Source organism: Drosophila tropicalis, unplaced genomic scaffold (assembly GCF_018151085.1).
Source record: "Drosophila tropicalis isolate 14030-0801.00 unplaced genomic scaffold, ASM1815108v1 contig_1187, whole genome shotgun sequence".
NCBI lineage: Eukaryota > Metazoa > Arthropoda > Insecta > Diptera > Drosophilidae > Drosophila > Drosophila tropicalis.
Window position 1 is genome coordinate 3,160,718 of NW_027172559.1, and position 12,178 is coordinate 3,172,895.

General features: G+C 36.7%; 1 protein-coding gene across 1 annotated transcript in view; it reads left to right on the forward strand.

Annotated features, from left to right (window-relative positions):
* The first annotated feature begins 2,716 nt into the window (after positions 1-2,716).
* Positions 2,717-12,178, forward strand: part of dpy (dumpy) — a 92,895-nt gene continuing 83,433 nt past the window's right edge. Inside the window, 5 exon segments of the mRNA XM_068288095.1 lie at positions 2,717-2,775; positions 6,053-6,287; positions 6,380-6,481; positions 6,566-6,682; positions 11,610-12,116. Of these exon segments, the coding sequence (XP_068144196.1) occupies positions 2,722-2,775; positions 6,053-6,287; positions 6,380-6,481; positions 6,566-6,682; positions 11,610-12,116 (1,015 nt within the window). The 5' untranslated portion in view covers positions 2,717-2,721.

Below are 12,178 nucleotides of genomic sequence, written 5' to 3' on the forward strand. Positions count from 1 at the left end.
CGAGAGACTCTGAGAAGTGTGTGAGAGGGAGACTGTATGCGGTTTTTCGGTTGATCGGAGCTAAAAAATGTGTCATTCGCTTCTTTGACTTTGATTTAGTGGCTAGACAGGTTAATACAAGATGAGATCATCGACAAACGACGACGACAACGTCGAACGTTGATGACGACGTCGATAGCGTTGACAGGCAGCAGCCCTCGATGAAGAGAAAAAACGAGATATTTGGACTTCAAGAGGAGTAGCCGCTGGCCTTCATATGAATTTCACCAAAAAACAAAAAATATTTTGACATTGCCCAAATATTTTGATAAGGGTTGTCAATATGTTTACCGTTAGACAGATGGTAGATATTCTGGGAATCAAAAATAAATAGAAATCTGTACATTGTGGCCCACAGAAAGACTGATTTTTGAGGTCATAATTAGACAAAAATTGTGTGAGAATTTTCAATCCCATGAAAGCTTTATAAAGTTTTATTAGCTGTCTTAGCATTTACTTGAAGAAGTTTAGTAAATTGATTTGGATTTTGAATTCCATTGTAAATGGTTTCATTTGTGTTTCTTATTCATTATATATTTCTTTTCCATACTTAAAAATTATTTAACACGAATCTAGATCTAATTGACGCCATCGGAATTGTTTTTAGAAAATATTTGAAACCAAGATCTTTGTAATGGGTCAAATGAGCAGAACTGTTTGATACCACAAATATTACTCACTGTTCGAAAGCAATCTATTGAGATATCCAATGATCTCTGAATGAAATTACAAACGTGAGTGTCCATTAAAATCATTTGAGATGAATTTCCTGATGATAATTGGCGAAGATTTGGTGTACTACAAACAATCTAAATTCTTTCCCTAGCTTGCTTTAATGGTCAAAGCACTTCCACTGATATCCAATCAGCGTTAACTAACAACAACTGCAACAACAGGGCAATACCCAACTGACCATTGAGTTACATTTATCACGCACATTTATCAGCTTGTCAGGCACCCAAGCCTCTCTAGGTGGAACCCCAAGACCCAGCATCAATTTCAACTGCAACTGCAACCAACCAAATTACGCTCATTTTGCGGCCAAACATAAATTTATCGAAACATCACACAACAACAGAACAACAGAACATTTTCAAGTACAATAAACATTTGCCCAATCGCAAGTAAACCCAGTTACAGGGGCCAAGTCGAAGTAGGAAAAAAAGGAAACTGGTCAGAAGCACCAGCAGCTTTAATTAAGTGATCATGAACATGGGCAAACACAAGAGTTAGTGCCCCAAAGGCCAGCAAACGAGATTAGGCGATCGGCACTTGAGCACTTCAAATGTCGTTAGATAGAAAAGGCTAAAAAAGTTTATTTCCTTCTGCATCCTGTGAGCAGACTCCAAAGGCCACTATAAGCAAAAGGAAAAGGGCATGTAATTTGGCTTAGAGTATGTATTTTATTTAAGCGTTTATTAGCTGATAAACCAAAATAGATAAATCGCAGCAGTCCTCCTGAGTATGGAGCAGACCGTTGAAGTTTTTATTGCTGCCTTTGGGTGCTTTTTTATAGCAGATACATAAAATTGCCACAAACATATTTTAACATACTTGTAAGAAAGTTGTTTGTTCACGCCCTTGGTGAAGGAAAATCTTTCATCTACATATGTACATACACTCGGAAAAACCAGGTCCCTTTGAGTGGAGATCGTTTTGATTATGAAATTCTTCTAAAAATGTTCTAGCCATAAAACAAAATATTTAAGAATAATCAGTCTTTTGAAACTTTTTTAAACAATTGTAAAAATAATCAGTCATATGAAAGGCATACATTAAAGTTTGAACCCTTTGTTTGATTTTAGTTGTCTCTAGGGTTCTCTAAACCCATCAGAATAGTTTTCTTAGTGTATAAACATGCGTGTTTACAAAATATCCCCACGACGAGACCACTTCCGTTTATGGTTTCCATTTTTGAATTCGGTCTGTCTGTTCGTCCGATTATGTCATAATTATATGACCACCTACCTTTATGTAGGTATCAACGTGTACCCTATACCTAAAGATACTTATCACTTTTCACACAAAATTAAAAAAAAATTTCTGTTATTCTGCCAATTAACAGTCTTATGTCCATTTTTTCTTTCCTTTTCTCATCTCTCCCTCCATCTTTCGTTAATGTGTCGAGCAAACCAAAATTTCATGAAAATTACCACGACAAAAACTGAAAGTGGAAATTGTGGAATGCGTGTGAAAATGTAAAAGGAAAGAAATAACACAATGAATATTTTGCCAAAAGGTTGCCTGCCTGTTTGTATGTATTTTTATGGCTAATGGGTGCCGTTGAGAAAACGGAGAAAAAGTAAAGATAAACCCAAAAAGGGGAAGGGCTCTTGATAGACTCCTATGGCTTATGTTTGCGCATAAATTTCAAGTGTCATTTACCCGCACTTCGCACTTGCCTTTTTTTTTTTCATTTGTTATTTTGTCATTTTATTTTTTTCGGCACCTGTCCGCGATGACCGGGCCAATTTTGGACTCTCTTTTTTTTTTTTTTTTTTTGTTTGAAGTTAATTATTTTTGTGTGTTTTTTTTAGCGTCTGAGAGGTTTTTAAGTATCAAATCGCATTAAGTTACAACATTTTTTTTTTTATTTTATTTATTTAACTTGCTTTTAATTGTATTTTCATTGTTTTTTAATCATAATATTTTTCGTCTCTTTCTTGTTTCTTTTTAGCAAAAATGAAAATATTTTTGCCACTAGTCACGTGGATAGTGCTACTACTCTCGAGTACAGTAAGTATTTCCCTACATTTAAAAACAACTTTACCTGGTAGACATACAAATCTGAATAAGCCACCAAATCCAAAATATGCAACCATTTTTTAGGAACCAGATGTATTTTGTTAGTCCAAAAATTTGAAGATTTGCATTATGATTATTCTATGTAATTCACAGAAGATGATGGCTTCTAAAAGATTGCGCTAGGTAAAATGTATTTCCGGGGTCGTGGGTAAATTTGAAACAAATGAATTTACCTACAATTACAAACATCAAAATATTTGGCCTTGTTTTGAGCAGAGGTTTACATAAGTTATATATAAATTGTCAATTAAAAACAAATTTTAGCCTCATGAGTGAAAGATACTGCAGTATCACTTGGAAGTCTTTTAAAGCTCTAAACTTCTTTGTATGTATGTAGATTTAGCCATTGAATTACCTTGATTTATATAGGAAGAAAGATTTAAAAAATAATGACGACTTTTCTGTTATAGATCTGACAAAGAGGTGCAAGTTAAAGAGATATGTGTGAAAGGTCAATAGAATTATAAATATAAATTATACATAGATACAAAATGATCTAATCCCTCAGATTTTAACATATGAATAATAATTAATTTATGATCGACAAATGGAGAACCTTTTTTGAACGAAAACAAAAGAGAAATTTACGATATTGGCACCTCATTATAAAACAAAATTTTTTAGATAAATATTAACACAAAAAAAATGAGGGAAACAAACATGACAGAATGATGAACAAATGAATATAATAAACTTAAAAAAGATTCTGATGACCTAACGGTACTTGAATGGTTTTACCGAGAGACTGATGCCATAAAACCTAAATTACTGCAAAATGAGAAAGAAAATACAAGAATCATTTCGATATACGAAATCTACATACACACATTTATTCACAACATGCTGTGAAATTGCAAAGAAGTCAGAGGAAGGCAAAGTGATTTGGCAGTCAGACAAACAAAAACCAAATTCTAGCTAAAATGTAATGATAGGGTCAGTCGGAAGAGACCCAGTCTCAGACAAAGACCCAGTCCCAATCTTTAGACCGGTCATCGGTCCGCTCTCTCTCTCTCTCTTTCTTTCTTTCTCTGAAGACTCCTATCTTCCTCTCTAGTCAATCGATAGAAGAAAGCCCAAAACGTAATGAATAAAAATAGCCGCATTAGCTGTAAAAAAAAACCAAAGCTTTGATAGTCATCGATTTATGCAGTCCAATGAACGGACGTAGAAAGAGAAGAAACGAGATATAAGACCGAGAAAGAGTTGTGTGAATGAGGGAACTTGCCGGGGCTGTCATTTTCGAGAAATTGGCCAAAAGAATTCTCTAAGCCGAAAAGTCAAAGCCAAGTCAAGTTCATTGACTTTCTGTGGTTAGTTGTGGTTGGATTTAGTCTTTTTTTTTTTTTTTTTTTTTTTTTGCGACACTCAATTTTTGGTGGCTTTCTTTAAGATTTTGATTTTGATTTATGTTAGCTAAGCTGCAGAGTGTATGGCAGTGCGGGGTGGGAGCTGAGAGGAAGTCAGCTATAATTTATTATGATTAGCCATGGAAAGGCATATCATATTTCCATCTCTGTCTGACTGCGCTGACTGATATACAAAATCCATGCCACACATAACACCAACACTTAATGCCCATTGACAGTTATAACGGATGCACTTGAGCGTTGACATGCCACGTCGTCGTCTGTCATTGTGGGCCCCTCTCTGTAGGCTCTCTGATGTTAACAAGCAAAACATACATACAAAAACAACTTGCATTGTACTACTACTACATAGTCGTACTCGAAAGCGTCTCCGCGTCAATGTCATGGGAGTTTCGCTGAGGTTGTTTTTGTTTGTTGGCAGCTTTCAGCAGCATCATCATCATCATTAACATCAGCAACAACAGCAGCAGCAGCAGTGGCAGCATTCGCACATCTTTACTCACACGCCTTTAATTGTTGCAATGCCTCTGCTGCGGTTGCCTCACTTGAGTGCATGTGCGCTGTCAATTGATAATAGGCGCATCAGCAACTGCGGCAACGTCAGACTATTGTTTAGCAAGGCCGTTAGCGTTGCATGGCGCATCAAGTGTTCAGATGACTGTCGATGATAAAACAACAACCAACCGAATAATTTCTATACTAAACTTGAACTTCAGACACACTAATTCTATAGACTTACAAAAATTTCAATAAGTTTCGGTTAAAAGTCTCGTTTGGCTTCATTACCTGTTACCAATATAATGACTATATTCGTTTGTAGGAGGAAGTCCAAAACAACTGAATCAAAATACTTTACCTATCTAAACTTGTTTCTATTCAGAGGTCTTTTTTAGTGCGATAAAACTTGTTTTCATCTACTCCTAACACAGTCAGAGCTTTGGCTTAGAAATATACAAAACATAATGAAATATCAGAGGGCCCAAATAAACTTAAGATAGACCGAAGTCTTGTTTACCCTGTTAAGTCATAAGAATTCAAATCGAACCTATTACCGGCAGACAGATTTATTTTTCCAAATCAATTAAACCAAACTCAATACCAAAATATTTACAAATTGTTCTCCAAATAATTTTCATTCAAAAACTGTTTAATGTTCTGCATTTTATTTGCATTATCTTAATTTCAGTTAAATCCAAAACTACAATAATAAAGATTTTAAAGGTTTTGAATGTGCAAAAATGTTATTCAATTTGTTGAATTTATTAAAAAGTTGTTAAAGCCTAAATTGGGGGAACTTATAGCCAATAGACAGCTGGTTCCCCAAGTTGTTCAATATATGTAACAAATGTTAATAGCAGAAAATACTTTTGGCCAAATTGAATATACCCTTTTTTGACGGCACTAAAACAAAAAACCAAGTAAATATGGCAAACAACAAACGGCAAACAACTTTTGTTGTTTAAAAAGTAAAAATCAGCCAAGTGTAACAATTAAGGTGGCGGCAAAAACATCTACCATATAAATATATATACATACATATATGTATTTATATACCTATACATATATATCCTCCTATATGGACCGCAACGAGTTGAGAAATCTAGTGTTTTGTGCTTTGGATGGAGAAGAAGCTCTGCCTAGTTTGCTGTATCTAATTTGAATTTAAATTAGTCTAATGAAACCTGGTACCTGCTATAACTGAATGAATGAGGTTAAATGGGGGCATGGTGAAGAAGGGGTTTGGATGGTGGATGATATGATGATGGCACTTCCTCTTAAATAGAGCTTGAATTCTAACACTTTTTCTTCTACGTTTTTTTTTTTTTTTTTTTTCTTTTTAGGTACATTCACAATACCAACAACAATTACAACCGCAACCATTTAAAACAAATTTAAATCGGAATAGTCGATTTCGTGGTGAGGTCTTCTTTCTTAATCTCGAAGATGGCTATTTTGGCTGCCAAGTCAATGAGTCGACAGACTATTTGCAATTATACGAACTATCGAAATTATGCGACGGCACCCAAGACTGTTATCTGGGTTCCGATGAGCTGAACAAAGAGCTCAAATGCACAAGTGAGTATAGAGTGAATAAAGTATTGGGCAATTCTTGCATAACATACATACATACATATGTATAACTAACTTCAATTTCCATTTTTCTACAGATGACTGTGATAAGGATGGCACACAGTGCACACATGGCGCGTGTTTAAATGGCGTCTGCCATTGCAATGATGGCTATGCCGGCTGCAATTGCAATGATAAGGGTAAGATTTAAGGCTTGGCCATTGTAACTTGCATGAGAATTTTTCCATTATTGTATACATCTCTTCCATTTCTTTTTTTCTTAGATGAGAACGAGTGCAAGCAGCGTCCATGCGATGTATTTGCCCATTGTACAAACACATTGGGCAGCTTTACCTGTACCTGCTTTCCGGGCTATCGCGGCAATGGTCTGCATTGTGAAGGTAAGTGCATAATGACAGACAGACCGACAGACAAATATACAATCAGACATATCGTTTTGTTATGTGTAGACATAAACTTCCGTCAATGCCTTAGCCATTCGTTTTTTGCTTAGATAGAAGCTAACGGTTCATTTTAGCCTTCACTTTGAAAGAATTGTAACAAAAGACCCAAACAACGCACACAATAATATGAAAGCTTTTCTCAGTTCACAATAATGGTTAAAGTATACTTATCCGCGAGGTAATAATAATGACCATGTAGCTGATTACACTTGAGTGCTCCGACATCTTACGTTTAGGTTTAGTTGATTGTTTGAAGTTTAAGCATTGAGAAGCGAAATTTTTAGTTAAAAGGATTTTTGGATAATGAAAGAAATCTTTCAAATATTTTAGAAAGTCTTCAGACAATTTTCTTTATGAAGCAAGTGATAACGATTTACACTGTTTTAAAGCACTCCAGTTAATGCCAAAAATTTGATATAACACCAAGTGTAAGCTTTTCGGATAATAAAGTTATGGCAAATGAAAGTATATAACATATAAATCCCCTTGTAGTGCCGTCTATGGCATACCATTTTGCAGACAGTGAGAAACCGGCTGCCATAATTGGACTTGGTCTTGGTCTAATGTAATGTAATAAAAACACATTATAACACTACCAAACTAAAGCTGAATAGAAGAAGATTGAAGAAGCAGAAGATGAAGCTGAAGAATCCACGAAAACAACAACAATATAAGGCAGTAATAACTAGAAAAGAGGGAAAAATAGTCATTCTTTAGATAGCGTTGTACTGATGATAATGATGATGATGATGATGTTGCCGTTGGTGAAGCCACCGCAAAGGGGCACACACATAGATTTACACCAGCACACATAGAACTAGACATAGCCACATGTCTGTTAGAAGTGGAATCAGTGTCATGTAATCTGACCCCAAACATGGACACGCCACAACTTTCAACACTCAAGAGCAAGCAGGCAGCATGCCATGGATGATGCGATCCAATGCAATGCATTGCAATGCGATAACAAGCGCAAATTTTTTCACAAACACTCTGACATTTTACCCCTCACTAAATACATACATAATATATAGACATTGCCAAGATTCTAGATTACATGTGAGACATGTGAGTCCAAACCAACCAACGATGTGTAACGCCAGTCCCCATCATCGCATTACAAATGTTTTATATGTCTAAGCATTTCATTTATATTATTATCTAATGCTTTCGTTCTATTGCAAGCTGTTTTTTTGTTTAACATATTCATAGCCCTTTTTTTCTCAAAGTTCTTTTTCATAACTAAAATGTGTAAAACACAAGGGTGGATCACGTGTTGCTTTGGGGCCTATTCAGAACAGCGTAGAGCAAACGAGGTTTTTAAAATATAACTTTAATAATTAATTTTTGGTTCAATTTAAATAGAAAAATTTTTCGAAGCTTCAAAATCCAAAAAAAACAAAGAAAAAGAAATCCTTTCAAAATATAATTATCAAGAAATTGAGCGTAAAACTTAGATATCATTTGTGTAGCCTCATTCGACCCTCACAACGGGGGCCTTAGATATCTTGGTCCGTCCCTGCTGAGACCCTTTTCATATGTATTACATAATTGGAATAGTTCAAAACAGTATATAATAGACCTTGGACACGCACTTTGTTTCCCACTGGTATTAATTAAATTCCAAATAAAACTAAACTGAACTGTAGTGAACCTTTGGGTATACAAATAATTGTTGTAGGTAGTTACACCAAAAAAGAAAAAAATGTTGTGCCAAATAACTTGAGAATTCATGAAACAAGTTTTTATCTCTTCAAGTTCACCCATTAAACTTTTGTATCCTACCTGTTTTTCAACTAACGGTACTTGATCTACAGGTAACACCTGTTTTCGACTTGTGATAATCATAACTTAGAAATGCATTTGGCAAAACGCATCGCAAAAGTCCAGTTATGCAATGACTATTGAAAAATGAAATAGACACACGCACCCCAATCATGTTGGTCGCCGATGTTTGGAGTCGTTGTAGAGTCAGAGTCGTTCTTCTAATGCAACAGAAGAATGGTGTGGAGTAATCTCGAGTTGAGTGCTAAAATTTATATTTGCCAAGACAAAATACTGTCGAACAAGCTTTACAAGTTTGGTTATATATGGTAGAGGTCTACGTTCACCACAGCAACTGCTCCCTTTCGTTTCGCTAACTGGGGCAGATCATTAAAACGGATAAAATAGATTGTGCCCACGTAGCGGCGACGACGACGACGATGCAGTCACTTGAGCCACAGCCACAACTCCAGATGGAGACCTGAGATGGAATTGGAGATCAAGACTGAGGGTGGTAGCGGTGGCGGTGGTGATGGTGGTGTCGGCGGCGGTAGCATTGTCGGCGCCCGGCAAACGGCACTCCACAAGCAACGCAGTTGAGATCAACTTCATTTGATAAGACGTCTCCACGGTTGTTGTTCTTCTTGTTTCAGTTGTTGCTTTTGTGGGTACTTTGCACTTTTTGCATATCAAAAATGGCAGCAATTAATTCCCATGTCCGTAGCCTGGACTAACTGATAAGCCATGGAAAATGGCTTCAAGCGTCGGTAACATTGACACGCCTAATTATACGCGCGTGTGAGGGTTTGCCACATTTACGCACAAAATGGGGCGTCGCCCCTTTGCTTGCCACCCAGGCAACCGCCCTGACATCACCTTTTTTTTTTTTGCCGACCTTGATCTTAGTAGACATTTATTATAGTCCAAGAAAAAAAAAAAAACATCAAACATAATTGCGTAACAAATTGTTAACTAATTTTTTTTTTTTTTTTTTTTTTTTTGTTGTAGACTAGTTCAAGTTCAGTTTTAGTTTTGAGTTTCTTTTATTTTTGTTTTTGTTGTTATTTGACTAGCACTGGAGCATGAAAGTCGCGTCCATGTCCGCTAGTAGATTTTGTATCTAATGCAAAAAATCACGGATCACGAATGTCATAACTCAACAAAATGCAAAAATGCTAATTAACAAAACAATTAAACAATATTAATATAAAAATAGATAGAGACGACGCCAGTTAGACTAGACTAAAACTGATGTGACCAGATCGTTGGTTGATCTATGGTCGCTTTGTTGCAACATTTTGCTTTAATTTTCGAGAGTTAATTAATTTGTAATTAGGGCAATCTAGTGCATTAGACTGATGTTAAAAACAGGAAAAATGTAAATTTCAATCTAGGGTTTTAATGACCTCAACAACAACTATACACACACACATCTAATCACATCTAGAATTTACTTCTAACCTATTATGGCTAGCCGGAAATCTTAAGGTAAAACTTAGAATTATGTCAGCATCATTTCAACTTAATCACTTTTAGACACGCGTATTTTATGTTTTTTGATTGCTTTTAAAGCGGTCAAGTCTTTCAGTCTAAAACATTTTACGTCTATGTGCATGTGTGTATACCTTTAATTTTTAAAGAAAGTAAAATTTGAAATTAAATTTACACTTGCCTTCTGTGGAGAAGTCTGAAAAGCCCAACAGGCTGTAAATATATTTATAACTGGCAGTCAGGCTAAGTTCATTAGACAGAAGAGAACACTTTGGTCAATGGCCTAACCTATACCGCTCAACTGGGGGCTGTCGTCTTGTCCGTCGTCGACGTTGTAGCTTGCATCGAGTCGTATTGCATAAAGTAATTAAACTGACATTGAAACTTAGAAGAATATAGAATGCTTCCTGCTTCTGGCTAAGAAGAACTACACAAACTCCTTTAGCCATACAGTCAACTGTTCTGACAACAACGACAGACAACCAAGACGATGACATTGAGTAATCAGAGTTTGCAATTGCTACAAAACAACATGGAATGCTGTCATATCAGTTCGTTGTTAAAGAGGAGCTACAGCAGCAGTAGCAGAGGCAGCAGAAGCAACAGTCGATACCAGTTTCGGCTTGCTAGAGAGCAGTAGAGTGATGATCCTCTTAATTTATAAGCTAAAAACTAGTAATTATAACTGAACGAGTTGGAATCATTACTCTCGCGTAGTGTTCATAATTATAAGGCATCATTGCAGAGTACCAATTCTCTTCCTCCTTCGGTTTATCTACTTGTCGTTGCCTTTTGCCAACTTTTGTACTTATGTCATATTAGTGGTAAATGTACAATTTCGCTTAGCTTGTAAGCTACCCAAAATGATTAATGGGAAATTCAAAAGGTACACGTAGAACTACTGAAATCTTTTAGTATGAGAATGCTAAGTGCCAGTTGGTTGCCGCTTCATTGGCTAAGGCACATAGTCAATGGATATTGAATTTGCCATAAATTTTATTCCTCGCACTATTGGAGCAGAAAAAAGTCGACGAAGATGCACAGATCACAGATCTGTGGATGATAATGATTAGTGCTTTTAGATCTCTGCATAAAGTCAAGTGGAAATTGTATGCGGCTTAATCAACAAAATGGTATCAGAAAATCAGGTTTGCGAAACGAATTAACAGGGAAAAAACTGCCAACTATCTTTTCCTACAGTTTATTTGGGGAACATACATTTAGTTCTAATTTCATTATTTAAATTTAACCTTTGATGATGAGTTGAATAAATAGCTGACATTGACCACATTTAATGGGATGCAACGAGTGCATCCTGTTTGCTTAATGCTTTGACATTGCCCAGGGCCTGACTTTGAAATGTCATGCGTAACATATAACAAATGCATCGCTTCCATTTGCAACGCATTCAAGCGGCAAATGCGTAAAAAGCTTTTTATTTTAAGCCAAGAGCGTATATTCTGTGTGTGTGTTTGTGTGGGGTCTAGTCAGAGCGGTAGGATGTTGGGCGGAGGGTTCGAAAATAATGTGACTTTTCGAGATTTTAATTACCACTCGTTACTTGTGTTAAGCAGAGACGATTAATCATCACCCTTTTTGCATTTTGCAGACATTGACGAATGCCAAGATCCCGCGATAGCAGCGCGCTGCGTAGAGAATGCCGAGTGCTGTAATCTACCGGCTCACTTCCTGTGCAAATGCAAGGACGGCTATGAAGGCGATGGCGAAGTACTCTGTACAGATGTAGATGAGTGTACAAATCCTACGACCTGTGGGCCAAATGCCCAGTGTTTCAATACGCCGGGAAATTTCACATGTGCCTGTCCAGAAGGTTTTGTTGGCAATCCTTATGTTGGTTGTCAGGATGTGGATGAATGCTTATATCCGAATGTCTGCGGACCTGGTGCCGTATGTACGAATCTCGAGGGCAGTTATCGCTGCGACTGTCCTCAGGGATACGATGGCGACGGTCGAGCCGATGGACAAGGTTGCATAGATCAGGATGAATGTGCGCGAACACCCTGTGGACGCAATGCGGATTGCTTAAATACTGATGGAAGTTTTCGATGCTTATGTCCCGATGGTTTTAGTGGTGATCCCATGCACGGCTGCGAGGGTGAGTACAAGAAAAAAGCAACACAGAAATTGTTTTTTCCATTATGCATTTACCCATTTTAC